General features: G+C 40.7%; 1 protein-coding gene across 1 annotated transcript in view; it reads right to left on the bottom strand.

Annotated features, from left to right (window-relative positions):
• Positions 1–6: 6 nt before the first annotated feature.
• The window catches only part of LOC141287624 (phosphatidylethanolamine-binding protein 4), a 185,110-nt gene continuing 166,930 nt past the window's right edge, over positions 7–18,186 (bottom strand). The window contains exon 7 of the mRNA XM_073819778.1: positions 7–169. Coding sequence (XP_073675879.1) covers positions 78–169 — 92 coding nt within the window. The 3' untranslated portion in view covers positions 7–77. The remainder of the gene's footprint in view (positions 170–18,186) is intronic.

The following is an 18,186-nucleotide window of genomic DNA, read 5'->3' as shown; positions in this document are numbered from 1 at the left end:
ATTCTGGATATAGTATCAGAATTGCCAGTGTGTGAAGGCCAGAGGTCAAAGTTGAGTAGCAGGTTGGAGGTGTCCCTCTAGTTCTTGTGGTTTTGGGTGAGGAACTGAAGCGAAGCCACTGGTCTAGCCAGACCAAACCTCTCAACAAATGCCTGCGGATCCCAGTTACCTAAAAAACAACAAAAAGCCTTTCATTGCTCTTATCTGTGACTGTAAAGTATGTTTCTGACCCATTGTAACATACTGGCTACATAAAAATACTGTAACAACAAACTTTGTATGGGATCCACTCCAACATCCCACTCATCAAAGTATTTAATGAGTTTGTTCAAACATAATGTGCCACATGATAAAATATATATCCTAAAATATAGTATAATTTAAAAATGTGTTTGAATAAATGAATAAATATCACTATTATATTTGGTTAATATATCTATTGTTATTATGTATTTGTTTATTTATTTATATATAAAATAAATTAGTACATCATTATTATTATTAGTTTATTTATTGATGTGCATAATTTAGCTCTTATTATTATTTGTTTCTTGTTGTAGTTGTTAAAATAAATAAATACAAGCATTATTATTATTATTAATTTATTTGTTTGTTGTTGTTAAAAAATCAATACAATCGTTTATTATTGTTGTTGTTTAATGTTTATTGTTGTTAAAATAAATCAATACAAACATTATTATTATTAATATTAGTTTATTTATTAATGTACATAAATCAATACAATTATTATTATTATTATTGTTGTTGTTGTTGCTGTTATCATTATTATTAGTATTTGTTTGTTTATTGTTGTTGTTAAAATAAATCAATGCAATCATCATTATTATTATTAGTTTATTTATTGATGTCAATACAACTATAATATTGTTATTTTATTGCCATTATTTATTTATTTATTTATCAAATACAGTAAATAAACATATTTTGTTATTATTGCTATTATTAGTATTTAATATATAAAATAAATCAATACAATATTGTTATCATTATAATTATTATTATTGCATTTGTTCATAGTTGTTAAAATAAATCAATACAAGCATTATTATTATTAGTTTATTTATTGATGTGCATAAATAAAAATTTAATTTTATTATTATTATTATTTGTTTATTATGTGTTTGTTTATTGTTGTTGTTAAAAATAAATCTATACAAGCAATGATATTCATTATTATTAGTTTATTTATTGATGTACATAAATCAATTTAACTATAATAATAATAATAATAATAATTGTTGTTGTTCTTTGTTGTTGGTTTTATTGCCATTTTATTTATGTATTGCTGTAAATAAACAAACAAATACAGTAAATAAACATTAGATTTTGTTATTATTGCTATTGTTGTTACTTTTTTGTTTCTTTATTGCTATGCAAAACATTTAGAGTCAGGTGTATTATTATTATTATTATTATTATTATCATTATCATTATTATTATTATTATATTTTGTTATTATTGCTATTTGTTATTTATTTAATATTTGTTTATTACTGTGCATAAATAACAAAATCAATAAAACAAACACTACATATTAAATAATAATGTGATTAAACACATTAAACATATTATTGAGCAACTACAATGTTAAATTCCCAGGGAAATATGAACTTATAAAACGTGTACCTTGAATACCATGTAAGTCACTGTGGATAAAATCATCTGCCAAAAGCAGATAAATGTTTTTTTTTCCCCCCAAAGATAAGGTAACAACAAATAGAAATAGCATTTATACTGATGTTGGCCTCACTGTCAGCAGCATCGTGTGTCTGTTTCACTATTATCTGTACTTTTCGCGAGTTTTCCTGTCACTGAGTTTCTCCGGCTGAACATTTCAATGTAGTTGTTACAAATGATCGTGAAAGTGAACGTGTTTAATGGAGAATCTTGTACCGCCGCACGTGTCTCAGGGCCTTGGTGGGCTGTGAATCACTGCGAGCGTCTCATCTCTAAATAAAACACACAGCCTGTCACAGTGCTGGAGGTGGCAACATGAGAGAGAGCGTTTTGGCAGGACAACCAGATAAATACCAGACGTAACTCCGGCTGCTATGACAATATCACATCTCCAATTCCGGCAATAACCACATTCCTAAAAGCAAATGTGAAATCACATTTGGAAAAAAGCGCCAACAAGCTGCGTCCAAGACTGAAAATGTAAAACTCGGAATTTGGAGGCTCTTTAATTGTTCTTTTGTTTATATCAGTTGCAAACTGCAACTGCTGAAATCTTTCTAAAACTAGACGAAGTCCATGAGATATTTGGAGATATTTGTAAAACAAACACATAAACTTTGACCCTCCGACCAATCAAAAGTATATTGCAGAACAAAAGCAAAGCTGCAACAATGCCCATTTAAAATTGCAATTTCTTCCGCTAGCTGCGTGCACAGACAACACGTGGCCGAGGCGGAAATGCTGTAGTGGTGAGGAGGGAAACCCCGTCCGTGCACACAGCACAGTGCACCACATCCTGGAAAGATCAAATGTGAATGTGTGTGTGTGTGTGTATGTGTGTGTATATGCTTGTTTGTATGTTTGAATGCAAGTGGGTGTGAGAGTTTGCAAGTGTCATTTTAAAGGAAAATGTCATAGTTGTTTTCCACCGCTTGTTGCGGCTACTTTATAACGCACCAGACACTGTCTATGAACAACTGTATGCACTTATTACTTGCCAAAGCAATTTCAGCAAATTAATTCCCTAGAAATTAAACTCATGACCCCAGACGTAGGCTATTATGCACTTGTGAAAATGAAGTGTGCTTAAAGGTATAGTTCACCCGAAAATGAAAAATCTGTCATCATTTACTCACCTTGAAGTTGTTTCAAACCTGTACCTGAGTTTGTTTCTTCTGTTGAGCATAAAAGAAGACCGAGAAGATCAAATAATGTTGGTAACCAAATAGCTGCTGGTAGCCTTTGATTTCCATAGTATGGGAAAAAAAAGTACAGTGGGGACCAGAAACTGGTTACCCATTCTTAAAATGTAATTTTAGTGTTTTTCAGTAGATGAAAGAAACTCATACAAGCTTGGAACAACTTTAGGGTGAGTAAATTAAGATACATTTTTCATTCTTAGGTGAACTGTCACTTTAATATTGTAGTATCTGCAAGTGCACATTCAATACTTTAATTAAATAAAAGTAGAAGAGTACTTAAAGGGATAGTTCAGGCAAAAAATGAATATTCTGTCATTAATTACTCACCCTCAAGACTTTCATTCATCTTCAGAACACAAATTAAGATATTTTTGGCAAAATCCGAGAGTTTTCTGACCCTGCGTAGACAGCAATGCAACTGATACGTTCAAGGCCCAGAAAGGTAAAATAGTCCATGTGGCATCAGTGCTTCAACCATAATGTTATAAAGCTACGAGAATACTTTTTGTGTGTAAAGATAACAGAAACGACTTTAATTCAACAATTTCTTCTCTTCCATGTCATTCTTTGAAGGTCTCACAGGTTTGGAATGACATGAGGGTGAGTAATTCATTTTTTGTGAAACTATCCATTTAGGTGGGTCAAAAGCAATCTCAAATTCAACTAATTCTATTTAATGTAAATGTGAAGTATATAACATTTTCATTTAATTCTAAATAACATGGAATTTAGTGTCTGTAAACATTACAGTTAAGGTCAAAAGTTTACATACGCCTTGCAGAATCTGCAAAATGTTAATTAGGGTGGGATCATTCCAAATTCATGCTATTTTTTATTTAGTACTGAACTGAATAAGCTATTTGACATAAAAGACGTTTACATATAGTCCACAAGAGAAAATAATAGTTAAATTTATAAAAATGACCCTGTTCAAAAGTTTGCATACACTTAATACTATGTTGTTACCTGAATGATGCACAGCTGTGTTTTTTTTTTTTTTTGTTAGGTGATAGACAACTGAGGGTCTCTGCTGTATCTTTTGAAGGTCAGTACTAAATGAAAAAAAAAAATGATATTTAGGCAGAAAAAGAAAAAATGTACACATTCTGTTCAAAAGTTTTCACCCCCAGCTCTTAATGCATAATTGTTCCTTCTGGAGCATCAGTGAGCTTTTGAATCTTCTGTAATAGTTGCATACGAGTCCCTCAGTTGTCCTCAGTGTGAAAAGATGGATCTCAAAATCATACAGTCATTGTTGGAAAGGGTTGAAATACACAAAAATGCTGAAAAACCAAAGAATTTGTGGGACCTGAAGGATTTTTTCCTATAGAACAGCGGGCAGTTTTTCTGTTCAGGACAAAGAAAGGACTCATCAACAACTATCACTAAACAAAAAAGAAAAAACACAGCTGTGGATCATTCAGGTGACAACACAGTATTAAAAATCAAGTGTATGTAAACTTTTGAACAGGGTTGTTTACATAAATTCAACTATTATTTTCTCTTGTGGACTATATGTAAACATATTTTATGTGGAATATCTTATTCAGGTCAGTACTAAATAAAAAATAACATGCATTTTGTATGATCCCTCTCATTTTAGTAAAATAATTAACATTTTGCAGATTCTGCAAGGTGTAAACTCTTAACCCCAACTGTACATTCAGTTCACATTTAAGTATATTAATTTAAAATATCTTTCAAAACAGTTTTTTTTGTTCATATGATCACTGACAGCCAATTTGGATTCCAATGCTGTTGTTTTGGACACCACTGACAAAACCAGGTGGAACATTCTTCGAAATAGCATCTTTTGTCTTCTGCACAAGAGCAAGAAATAAAATCATAGCATTTTGGAATCCCTTTTTCAGTGAAGATTTGTGCATAACTAATAGAAACCAATATAAAGTACTGATTGTGAGATAGAGAGGTGTGTGTGTGACTTCTTGTATGTGAAGCTGTCCAGTTTCTCTCTAATTGAGTGTTAGAAATGGAGTAAAGTGACCCGGCATTATGAGGTCATGTGACCTCTAGGCCTCTGGACCTGAGAACATGAGGAGATAATGTTCCACCTCTGCAGTTCACGACCCCTGTTTGACCTCACTACAGCCAGGGCATCACACACACACACACACACACACACACACACACACACACACACACACACACACACACACACACACACACACACACACACACACACACACACCTGTACCTGGCCACTAGCAGACTCTCATCATCATCAGATGTAACATAATCAACAGTCCTCATGTAGGGGATCCTGCAGGTTTTCATCTAAGGATGATGATTTTTCAATAACAACACTAAAAGGTTCATACAATATTAGTTTATGATAAAAAGGTAAGTCTAAGAAAAGGTTTAATATTCTGGAATAGCCTAGCATTCAGTTAACATGTTTGCACTTAGACAAGAAATTCTTCAAACCAAACAATCAGCAACAGTACTCCTAAGCAGAGCAAAGGCGTCTACATGACAGTGGCAAAAAAGCAACACAATATTCGAAGACATAAAGTTCTGTCGTGAACGTCTAGATGGTGCAGCCAGATTCTAGGTTCTAACTCGATCTTTATTCACATGGCGCAGCTGATTGGTTTCTTTCACATCAGCAGCCAATGCACTTGCTGCTCAACATTCAAATACTCAGCTAGCGTTTGCTGTAGCAGTGGCAGCGCACTTCAGAAACCCACCACCTTCCCCAGCTCCACCTTTATAGATCTGCTTCAGGGTGATTTCATGTGTTACAGTGCCTTGCAAAAGTATTCATACCCTTTCATTTTTTTCACATTTTGTTCTGTTGCTGCCTTATGTTAAACTGTTTTTAATTTTTTTTTTTTCACATCAATCTATACTTAATGCACCATAATGACAAAGCAAAAACAGAATCACAACTTCACAACTTCATAAATGTATTAAAAAAGCACATTGCATAAGTATTCATACCCTTAACTCACTACTTAGTTGAAGCGGCTTTACAGCCTCAAGTGTTTTTGGGTATGATGCAACGAGATTTTCACATCAACATTTGGCAATTATCTGATATTTTTTTGCCTCACCTCTTCACCTCTCAAGCTCTGTCAGCTTGGATGGGGTCTGGCAGACATCTTCAGGTTTCTCCAGAAATGTTTAATTGGGTTCAAGCCCAGGCTCTGGCTGGGCCACCCAAGAACATTCACAGAGCTGTCTATAAGACACTCTTGCTGTGTGTTTAGGTTCATTGTCCTGTTTGAAGGTGAACCTTCTTCCCAGTCTGAGGTTCTGAATGCTCTGGACTGGGTTTTCATTAAGGCTGTCTCAATATTTTGGTACATTAAGCTTTTTTTCTACTCTGACAAGCCCCTTAGTCCCTGCCACTGAAAAACAGCCACACAGCATGAGGCTGCTACCAGCACACTTTATTTTTGGGATGGTACTCTGCAGGTGATGAGCAGTGCCTGGTTTCCTCCAAACATGATGCTTGGAATTGAGGTTCATCAGACCAGATAATCTTGTTTCTCACAGTCTGAGGGTCCTTTAGGTGCTTTTTTGCAAATTCCAAGTGTGTTTTCATGTGTCTTTACTGAGAAGACGATTGAGTCTTGCCACAGCGCCATAAAGCCCAGATTGGTGAAATGTTATAGTAGTGTTTGTCCTTCTGTAAGTTTCTCCCATCTGCATATATGATCATGGAGCTCAACTAGAGTGACCATCAGGTTCTTGGTCATCACTCTAGCCAAGGTCCACTTGTCCAAAGTTTTTTTTTTTTTTACCTCAGAGCTTGGTTTTTGCTCTGATATGCATTTTCATATTCATACTGTTAGACCTTTTATTAAGATGTGTGTGCCTTTCCAAATCATATCCATTCAATTGAATTTGCCACAGGTTAACTTCACTCAAAGTGTAGTAAAATCTACAAGCAATATGAATGCTCCTAAGCTAAAACTGTCTCAGATAAGGGTATGAATATAAGGGTATGAATACTTACACAATATAATTTGTGTAGAAATTAAGATTTTTAATTTGAATTAAATTTGCAAAGACGTTAAAAACCTGTTTTTTTGCTTTGCAACCATAGTGTCGATTAATGTGGAATTTTTTTTTTTTTTTACATTTTTTACATTTTTAAACAGTTTTAACATAAGGCAGCAACATGTGAAAAAAAGAAGGGGTATAAATAATTTTGCAAGGCACTGTATATAAATAAAAGTGACTTAACCAATAGGTTCTCACTCAGTCTGATATAATCACATCATTACTGGTTGGTTTCTTTCACATCAGCAGCCAATGAGCTTGCTGCTCATCATTGTTTGCTATTGTTTGCTGTAGCAGTACCAGCGCACTTCAGAAACCCTACAGCTCCCCAGCTCCACCTGTATATATCTGCTACAGGGTGATCATTTAATGTCTGTTATATTGGGGGTTATTTCATATATGTTATATGTGCAGTAGCAGTATTTCATACATGCTCACAGCAGCATGTCTGTGCATGTATTGGCAGTAGCAAGTATGGAAAATAACACTATGGCTGTCAGTGGGGATCAGAAACTGTTTAGTTACTCACATTCTTCAAAATATCTTCTTTTGTGTTTTTAGGTTGTGAGAAAGAAAGTCTTATAGGTTTGGAACAACTTGAGGGTGAGTAAATAATTTTTGGTTAAACTATCAGTTTAAGTATATCAATAGTGCCTGTTTCACTGACTGAGAAACAGTTTCAGATGATTCAGTTTGAGAGTGGAGAGTGGTCTGAACCAATGTGAATCTATTCAGATTTGTGCAAACCTCTTTGGTGATAGTAATAATGATTAATTCACAAATGAATGACATTGACAATTATGGGACATAAGCAGGGAAAACATTTCTCAAGCACGAAGGCATACCAGCTATGTTTATGGGATTTCTTCTGTTTTGTTATCTGAAAATTGTAAGTCTGATTGGTTCGAAACAAAAAAGCAAACATCTCCTACACAACACAGCTGATTTACCGTGAAATTGAAGTCTGTAGGACAAAAATATGCGGGATGAGTTCATACTATCTCTACGTATGAGCAATAGTATGGCAGTCATAGCAAACAGCGCAAATACAGGAGAATGAGACTCCAACCGGACTGAATCACAACCAGTGAGTCAGAACTAAACTATGCCTGGATTACGACAACGTGACATCAGTTTGATCCAGCGAGTAGGCAAGTGTTTGGTTGACCTGTTTATGTGCAGCTATAAAAATCGAGACATCATTCAATGTATACAGCTCACAGTTTATTCAGGACTCAAAAATAGGCCGGTGGGGAAGCCCCAAAGTAAGCTGTGGTTAACTGGGGAAATAGCCCATCAGTTTCGTCCTCTGGCCTCTGCTGGTATTGGTAACAGGTTGTTGACAGCTCTCGCTCGATGTCATCATGGAGTCAAGGGGGCGGAGAGTGTTGGCTAACGCGCTGATTTACAAACGCTCTAAAAATAGCGCGCCTCTTTGTGTGTTTGGGTTAATTTCGTCTCTTTCCATTTCTCAATCTGTCGACTCATGGAAAACAGAGATAGGAAGTGGGGAGTGATGCGGCACTTTCTTCCTCTGCTCGACTCCACCCTTTCTTGTCTGTCTTTTGATTTGCGAAATACAGGAAACACAGTCTGTAAGCTCGGTAAGATATCGTTGTTACTTAAGAGAACAGAGTTTCGTGAGGCACGCGCACGGTAGGCACAATGCGGCCGGACGGCATTAAAGAAGTAGTTCATCCTGAAATGAAAATTTGCTAAAAATGTGCTCACCCTCAGGTCATTCAAGATGAGTTTGTTTCCTCATCAAAACGGATGTTAAGAAATGCAGCATTACATCAGGTGCTCACCAATGGATCTTCTGCCGTGAATGGGTGCCGTCAGAATGAGAGTCCAAACAGCTGATAAAAACATCACAATAATCCACAAGTAATCAACTCCAGTCCATCAATTAACATCTTGTGAAGTGAAAAGCTGCGTGTTTGTAAGAAACAAATCCATCATTAAGACATTTTAACTTTTGGCCAAAACAAGTCCATAATCCGTAATAACACTTCCTCCAGTAAAAAAGTCCATCTCCTGTTGTCCTCTCACATCAAAATCCACTTTGTTTAGAACAGTTTTGGACTGTTTTCACTTGTAAATGGTGCTTGATCTGTGCATATTTCTCTCCTGATTCAGATGAGAGAACTTTTTCACTGGAGAAAGGAATATTATGGATTATGGACTCAACAGGAGCTGGAAGCAACAGTTTGATGTTAAAAACGTCTTAATTATGGATTTGTTTCTTACAGACACACTGCTTTTCACTTTGCACAATGTTAATTGGTGGATTGGAGTGGTGTGGATTACTTGTGGATTATCGTGATGTTTTTATCAGCTGTTAGGACTCTCATTCTGACGGCACCCATTCACCGCAGAGGATCCATTGGTGAGCAAGTGATGTAATACTGCATTTCGCCAAATCTGTTCCCATGAAGAAACAAACTTATCTACATCTTGGATGAGTACATTTTCAGCATATTCATAAATAATATTAATATAAAATTAATTAAATAGAAAAAGGATTTTAGGATTTTATTTGGCAAACAACAGAGAGAAAATTCTGTAGGAAGTGCTAATAGGATCAGAACATTTTGGACATCAAATTAGAGCCAAAATTTTCCACAGAAGCAACACAGTGGTCTGTAGTATGTGAGCTAACCACTTGTAACCACTTAATATATTTTTGACTTCATAGAAACTGTTTTTGAATAACTAATGCTAATGTTATTTCCAACACCTTGCTTTATTTTCACCAAATATAGGAACCACTTTGACACTGGACAGATTTTTAACAGTAAGTGGCTGTATAGTGTGTGATATAGGGTGTTTTTGGTCTGAACCAAAAAGGAAAATGATACATTTGGTCCTGGTCCGCTTAGCATTCACATTGACAGCGAACCTAAAGATACCGAATCCAATTCGCTGAACGTCTGCTCAGCGCTGCTTTAAAGGGATAGTTCATCCAAAAATGAAAATTAGATTTTTTGTTTCTTTGTTTTTTTATCAGTAAAACACAAACAAAAAACATCGCAGTCTGTCAGTAAGCACGCTCATTGTTGCGTTTTTATTTTCACCACCTGCAAACTCACAAAGAGCTCATAAAAGGCACTTCATCTCCTTGTTGTTCCATGTTTGCCCTCTGCTCATTTTGTTTTGTATGCACCACTTGTTTCCTTTATGAAATCATGTCATAAAAACTCGCATCTTGTCATTACTTCCTGTTTTTGGTTTGTTTACAAGTATTTGGTCAGTGTTGCATTCACATTCAAACCGCACCAGAATTTGTTTGGAAGCGGACCAAGACCTGTCTTTTTAGCGGCCTCAGTTCGCTTGTTTAGTGTGCACCAGAGTTTGGATGGCAGCGTTCGCACTTACTCAAACGCACCAGAGTTTGTTTTAATCGAACCAAAAATGACAAGTGTGAACACACCCATAATGTCAATTATATAGTTCTGGTCCTGAATTCTGAATGATGTTTTGAAGTTCTGAGTTATGTATCACTGCACAACATCCCCAGAAATAAGCTTTTAAAGGGGTCATTGGATGCAAAACTCACTTTTACATGTTGTTTGAACATTAATGTGTGTTTGCAGTTTGTATACACAACCACCCTACAATGATAAAAATCCACCCAGTGGTATTTTTTTAATCTTTAAAAGTAATTTCCCCTTTTTAAAATCAGGTCATTCTCAGCTTCTTGTCGTGTGATGACACACAGACAGAGGCCACTCCCACGATAGTTGATTGACATGAGCGCTTTACCTTAGACCCGCCCTCACTGAGCTGAAACAGTCCGACTCTGATCGCCATTGTGTGACTCAGGTGCAGGAGAAGACAAAAATGTCTCAGATTGAGCGATTGAGGTGTTCTGTTGTTGGATGTAATAATGAACATAGCAGTAGTCATTTACTCCCAACATCTGAGACCCTGAAGACGCAGAGGATTAGCGTTACTTTCGTTTTTAAAAGGAAAGCGCCAATCCCGATCTACATATGCATCTATGTTCCTGATGCAGCTTCACCCACAGCAGAAGTTGGTGTTTTTATGCATCTTTGCAAACGGCCTTTCTTGATAATGTGCTTGTTGGCAAGTTTCGCCGCTGAACGCAGCTAAAGTAAACATTACGGCTTGTAATCCCACAGCACAGAGGGGCGGGGCGAGCAGAGCTCATTTGCATTTAAAGAACCATGCAATAAAATGAGTTGATTTTTTGCAGAGCTGATTTTGACAAGGTTTTGTAATAACATCCATAATATCACTGCTTTTACTGTATTTTTGATTAAATTCAGCCTTGGTGAGCATAAGGGACTTCTTTTAAAGTGTGTGTTTTGTAAAGAGGGCTGAAATAAAGACAGTCATACTGTGGTATATCTGCTGTGGGCATTACTGTATCTGAAGTCTGTAATACTGACATGCTTGCAGGAGGTGTCTGTCTATGTGCGTTTGTGAGAAAATATTCAGGAGTTCTTGCTAATGTATACAGAGCTAATGCTAATGTATACAGAGATTTGTCAAAAATGAATAACGGTAGCGATCCACTCCAGCACTGCCGACTCTCATCGTCACTTCTCATCAATCCCAATACAAGAAGGGTTGTCAAATGAGAGAGGCTATATTCTGCACTTTTATAGCATTTATAGCCAAATTATAATATTACACTGAAAATAAAATGGCGTGAAAACAATTTTCACTCGGAAATTACTAGTAAATGTAACAATTAATTATAAAGATATGCAAGTAACATGTTGAATTAAATGTGAAATTAGAAAGACTCCAATAATCTTGTCTAAGTCAAAACTTTTTAAACTTAAAGCATTTGTTATTTAGTCTTATACTTCCATCATTTCATACGTTTAATAATGTTTGTGACTAGATAAACTGTTTTTGAATGGTTGTCAAAGAGAAAGGATGCTTTATGGTGTATTTACAGCATCTACCAGCAGGGGCTAATGCTTTTTTCCAACAGCTTGCTTATTTCCACCAAATGAATAAGAAATAAACGGGAAGCCTACAGGTCGCACAGGTCGTGTGTGGCCTGGCAGGTGCTGTTGGACTGTACTGTGAAGCTGCGTCGTACCCTGGTCAAGAAGGTTTTGATTAATGACTGAATCAGTTAGTGGGAGGAAGACTCATGTGGGTCCATTACTACACTGCACCGCTGCTAATGGTTTCAATTACAGCCCTGTAACCAGTGCTGAGCTCACACATTTCTGTTCAAGTAGACTATGAGGCTCTTGATGAAAGCTTGTGTGTCCTATAGAACTGAGCAAAGAAGGAAAATGGTCGTTTAATTAGCCAAACATCTAGTTAAAGTTACATACTTAAACTCTGTGGGATTTCTACTAAACACATCAAAACTCGGTCGTCAAAATATATTTATCTGCACTCATGGTCAATGGCGTGAAGTAGAAGCGAAAAGTCTTCTTCAGCTCAAAGTTAGTTAGTTCACCCAAAAATGAAAATTCTGTAATTAATTACTTACTTACTTACTTACATGTCGTTCCAAACCTGTAAGATCTTTGTTCATCTTCAAAACACAAATTAAGATATTTTTTATGAAATTTGAGAGCTTCTGACCCTGCATAGACAGCAATGTAACTACCATGTTTAAGGCCCAGAAATGTAGTAAGAACATTGATAAAATAGTCCATGTGACATCAGTGGTTCAACCATAATGTTATAAAGCAACGAGAATAATTTTTGTGCTCAAAGACAACTAAAATAACGAATAATAATGCATTCTTCTTGAATAAAGGATCAAAAAATCATATTGACCCCAAATGTTTAAAAAGCTGTGCACACAGGGCCTAAAACTAACTTTTTGGCCGGTGATGTGATAAAATTTACCGGCTAAAATATTTTTTTACTGGCCTTGTAACTATTTTTGAGCAAAAACAGGCAGTTATTACTACCACAATGGCTAAACATACAGTGGTGTGAAATTGTGAAGTGTTGGCCCCTTAATGATTTTATTATTTAATTTTTGCATGTTTGTCACACTTTAATGTTTCAGATCATCAAACTAATTTAAATAATAATCAAAGATAACACAAGTAAACACAACATGCAGTTTTTTTAATGAAGGAGTTTTTTATGAAGGGAAAAAAAATCCAAACCCACATGGCCCTGTGTGAAAAAGTGTTTGCCCCCCAAAAGATCCTCAAAAGCTATACATCATGTTGAGATCCAAAGAAATTCAGGAACAAATAAGAAAAAAGTAATTGAGATCTATCAGTCTGGAAAAGGTTATAAAGCCATTTCTAAAGCTTTGGGACTCCAGCGAACCACAGTGAAAGCCATTATCCATAAATGGCGAAAACATGGAACAGTGGTGAACCTTCCCAGGAGTGTCCAGCCGACCAAAATTACCCAAAGAGCGCAGCAACGACTCATCCAAGAGGTCACAAAAGAGCCCACAACAACGTCAAAAGAACTGCAGGCCTCTCTTGCCTCAGTTAAGGTCAGTGTTCATGACTCCACCATAAGGAAGAGACTGGGCAAAAATGGCCTGCATGGCAGAGTTCCAAGACGAAAACCGCTGCTGAACAAAAAGAACATAAAGGCTCGTCTCAGTTTTGCCAGAAAACATCTTGATGATCCCCAAGACTTTTGGGAGAATACTCTGTGGACTTACGAGACAAAAGTTGAACTTTCTGGAAGGTGTGTGTCCCATTACATCTAGCGTAAAAGTAACACAGCATTTCAGAAAAAGAACATCATACCAACTGTAAAATATGATGGTGGTAGTGTGATGGTCTGGGGCTGTTTTGCTGCTTCTGGACCTGGAAGACTTGCTGTGATAAATGGAACCATGAATTCTGCTGTCTACCAAAAAATCCTGAAGGACAATGTCCGGCCATCTGTTCGTGACCTCAAGCTGAAGCGAACTTGGGTTCTGCAGCAGGACAATGATCCAAAACACACCAGCAAATCTACCTCTGAATGGCTGAAGAAAAACAAAATGAAGACTTTGGAGTGGCCTAGTCAAAGTCCTGACCTGAATCCTATTGAGATGCTGTGGCATGACCTTAAAAAGGCGGTTCAACCCTCCAATGTGGCTGAATTACAACAATTCTTCCAAGATGAGTGGGCCAAAATTCCTGCACAGCGCTGTAACAGACTCATTGCAAGTTATCGCAAACGCTTGATTGCAGTTGTTACTGCTAAGGGTGGCCCAACCAGTCATTAAGTTTAGGGGGCAAACACTTTTTCACACAGGGCCATGTGGGTTTGGATTTTGTTTTCCCTTCATACTAAAAAACTTCATTCAAAAACGGCATGTTCCCTTTCGATACTTTCACTCGTACTGCGTCTGTAAAGACGCTTATGGGAAAAGCTCCTTTTCTCCTGAGACTGAAGCATTTCAATAACGCAGTGTAACTGCACGGCCATTGGTTCGTGCAGTGTTAAAGAAACGAACCAATGGCTCGGCAGCGGAGATGCACAAACCTATGGCGATGATTCGCGCCCGATCGCGCCAAAAGGGGCGGAGCATCTGGCTATATAAGCGAGCATTTCGCCATAGGGAACTCAGATCCTTCTTCTTCAGCGACGACTTCTGATCTTCGCAGAGACTGACTACGCAGACTTCGCTCAAGCAAGCCTCTTCTTCGCCGTTGACGAGCCTCGCAGCGGATCTTCACTGCTCGGCGGATTGACGCTCCGGAGCTGATTCCCTGCTGCTATCCGGCGAACATCTAAAAGAGCAAATTAAGAGCAAATTTCTACGGCGTTGTTTCAAATGCCACGGCGTTTTTGTCGCTCGTGCAGAGCCCCTCTGCACGCCGCTGACACTCACGCTGAGTGCGTCTCGTGCCTGGGTCACGCCCACGCTGAGGCTGCGCTCAATGAGACGGAATGTTCCCACTGCGGGAATATGAGTCTCACTTCCCTCCGCTCGCGGCTAGCTTTCTTTTCAGAGAGCGACGCCGCTTCTCGCGCCCTCCCGCTTACTTCCTCGCAAGAGCCTGCTAGGAAGAAGCAGCGGGGCAAGAGATCTAAGAGCGTGGTGACAGGCGAGCTCACGCCGGCTCAGACCCCGCGTGCCTCGCCTTCACCACATGGAGAGGAATCGCCAGTTCTCTTCCTGCATCCTGACCAGCGTCCCTCTGCGGCTGCGAGCGATCTGGTCTCCTTCGGAGGAAGTGAATGCGAGGATGACAGCATGTCATTGGCCGCATCTGACGCAGAGGAGTTGTCGGGCTCTTCCCATGACCCCGCCCCCTTGCCGTCTGCGCAATCCAGCGCCGCCAGCGCCGGTATGGACGCCGAACTGTTCCGCGTCCTATCTAAAGCTGTTGAGGAGCTGGATCTTCAATGGTCTCCTCCCGAGGAGCCCTCTAGGAGCCGGTTGGACGAATGGTTTCTGCCGGGGCGCCGCCAGGCCCCTCGTCAGCGAGCTTCACCATTCTTCCCCGAAGTCCACGACGAAATCTCTAAGTCCTGGCGTGCTCCATACTCCGCCCGCCTTCATACTTCCTCTTCTGCTGCCCTCACCACGGTCGATGGCGCTGAGGAAAAGGGCTACGAGAAGCTGCCCCCGCTGGACTAGTCAGTTGCTGCGCACCTTTGCCCGCCCACCGCTATCGGTTGGAAGGCGAGGGCGTCACACCCGTCTAAGCCTTGCAGAACGACCTCTACCCTCGCTGGACGAGCGTATTCGTCTGCTGGACAGGCAGCTTCAGCGCTTCACTCTATGGCGGTACTCCAGGTGTACCAAGCAAAGCTCCTCCGCGGTCTGGACGAGTTGAACCTGGACGATTCCCCGCTCAGAGAGATACGTAGCGCTACGGATTTGGCGTTACGCGCCACGAAGATGACGGCTCAGGCGATCGGGCGATCGATGGCCAGTTTAGTGGTGCTGGAGCGCCACTTGTGGCTTAACTTGACGGAGATCAAGGACGCGGATAAGGTCGCCTTCCTTGACTCCCCCATCTCGCCGACCGGCCTGTTCGGCCCAGCTGTCGAGGGTTTCGCGGAGCGCTTCACCGCGGCGCAGAAATCGTCCCAAGCCATGCGACATTTCCTGCCCAAACGCTCGAGCTCTGCAACGGCTCCTAGTCGCCCCAAGCCGGCGCCGACTCAGCAGCCTGCGAAAGCCACGCCCCCAGCTGCGCAACCAGCGCCTCAGACGGAGCTCCGTCCTCGGTCACGCCCAGCCAAGCGCTTTCCCTTCCCTAAGCGTCAGGGACCTCGGCCAAGAGTGGTGCTGGACCAGGCGCCGCCAGCGTCTTCCTGATCTCAACAGCAGGAAGAGGGAGGGGCCAAGTCTCGCAGCAGCCGGACCAGCCCCCAAAGTGCCTCTTTTAAGCCCTTCTACACTCCGTTCTGTTCCGGGTGTAAGGGAACTTATGTTTGTAAAAAATGTAGCTGTAACTCACGGGCCCTTTATATCAGCGCCCTTACAGCAAACCGCTGTGATAGCGGGAAAAATAAAAAACAAACATTTTCAAGAAAAGAGCAAATTTCCTCTTCCAATGCTTTCAGACAGCATACAGCTGTGCGAACCATTGCAGCCCCTAGCGACACGATCCGCGGCATGGCAAGCCATCCCCGGAGTGTCAAAATGGGTTTTGGGTATAATAGAACGAGGCTATGTACTCCAGTTCGCTCGAAGACCTCCTCGCTTTCATGGTGTGATCACCACCTCAGTTCGCAGCAAAGACGCAGACGTCTTGCGATTAGAGGTAGAGAATCTGTTGGCCAAGGGCGCCGTGGAAACGGTCCCCCCAACACAGAGCGAGTCAGGTTTTTACAGCCGTTACTTCCTCGTCCCAAAGAAGGATGGCGGTCTACGCCCCATCCTCGACCTCAGACAGCTGAATCGCGCCCTCATGAGACGGCCGTTCAGAATGCTTACACTAAAACAGATCCTCTCGCAGATACGCAAAGGGGACTGGTTTTGTTCACTGGATCTGAAGGATGCATACTTCCACATTCAGATCGCCCCCCATCACAGGCAATTCTTGAGATTCGCCTTCGAGGGAGTGGCATATCAATATACAGTCCTTCCGTTCGGACTGTCGTTAGCCCCTCGCACGTTTACAAAGTGCATGGACGCAGCACTTTCCCCTCTGAGACAGATGGGAATCCGCGTCCTGAACTATCTGGACGACTGGCTCATCCTAGCCCAGTCAGAGAGCGAGCTAACACACCACAGAGCCTTAATCCTCAGCCACTTAGAGTGCCTAGGACTCAAGGTCAATTTTGCCAAGAGCGTGCTGTCTCCCAGCCAACGCATTGCGTTCCTGGGAGCAGTTTTCGACTCACGTCAAATGAAGGCAGCAGTTGCGCCGCAGAGAGCCCAAGCCATTCGCAGGCTCGCGGCTTCCTTCAAAATAGGAGCCCTTCGCCCTCTCAAGGTTTTTCAGAAGATGCTCGGCCTTATGGCCTCAGCATCTCCAGTACTTCAGTTGGGTCTGCTTCAAATGCGCCCCCTGCAGTTCTGGTTGAAACCAAAGGTTCCTCCTCAAGCGTGGCGTTTGGGACGCCAGCGCATCAAGGTAGATCGGGCCTGTATAGCAGCCCTGGCTCCTTGGAGGTGCGCTCAATGGATGGAACAGGGCGTTCCCCTGGACTTGGTGGTCAGAAGGAAAGCGGTCTCGACAGACGCCTCCAACTTAGGTTGGGGGGCGCTGTGCGACGGCCAGCCTGCTTTCGGCCTATGGTCGAAAGCAGAGAGTCGCCTTCACATCAACTGCTTGGAAATGCTAGCAGTATGTTTAGGCCTTCACACCCTTCTACCTGCGCTGAAGGGTCACCATGTCTTAGTCCGTTCGGACAGCATGACAGTGGTGTCCTTCATAAATCACCAAGGGGGCCTCTCGTCGAGACGTCTATTTACGATGGTAGAACGTCTCCTGAAATGGGCTCAGCTGCACTTCCGCTCTCTAAGAGCGACGCATGTGCCAGGCAAACTGAACCAGGGAGCAGACATGTTGTCTCGGAGCAACGTCTCCTCAGACGAATGGACGCTTCACCCTCACACGGTTCAGCAAATATGGGCTGTCTTTGGCAGGGCGCGAGTAGATCTTTTCGCCTCAAAAGACAATCATCACTGCCCAATTTATTTTTCGAAGGAACAGGACGCATTGACCCAAGAATGGCCCAATCTCCTGTTATACGCATTCCCTCCTATCGCTCTGCTGCCACAGGTCATCAGGCGAGTGCGGGAACAGAAACTCAAAGTCCTGTTAGTGGCTCCATTCTGGCAGAACCAGCATTGGTTTCCAGATCTTCCCAGGCTGCTCTCAAG

Source organism: Garra rufa, chromosome 15 (assembly GCF_049309525.1).
Source record: "Garra rufa chromosome 15, GarRuf1.0, whole genome shotgun sequence".
NCBI lineage: Eukaryota > Metazoa > Chordata > Actinopteri > Cypriniformes > Cyprinidae > Garra > Garra rufa.
Note: the sequence above shows the minus strand (reverse complement) of the source record. Positions and strands in the feature narration are given on the sequence as shown.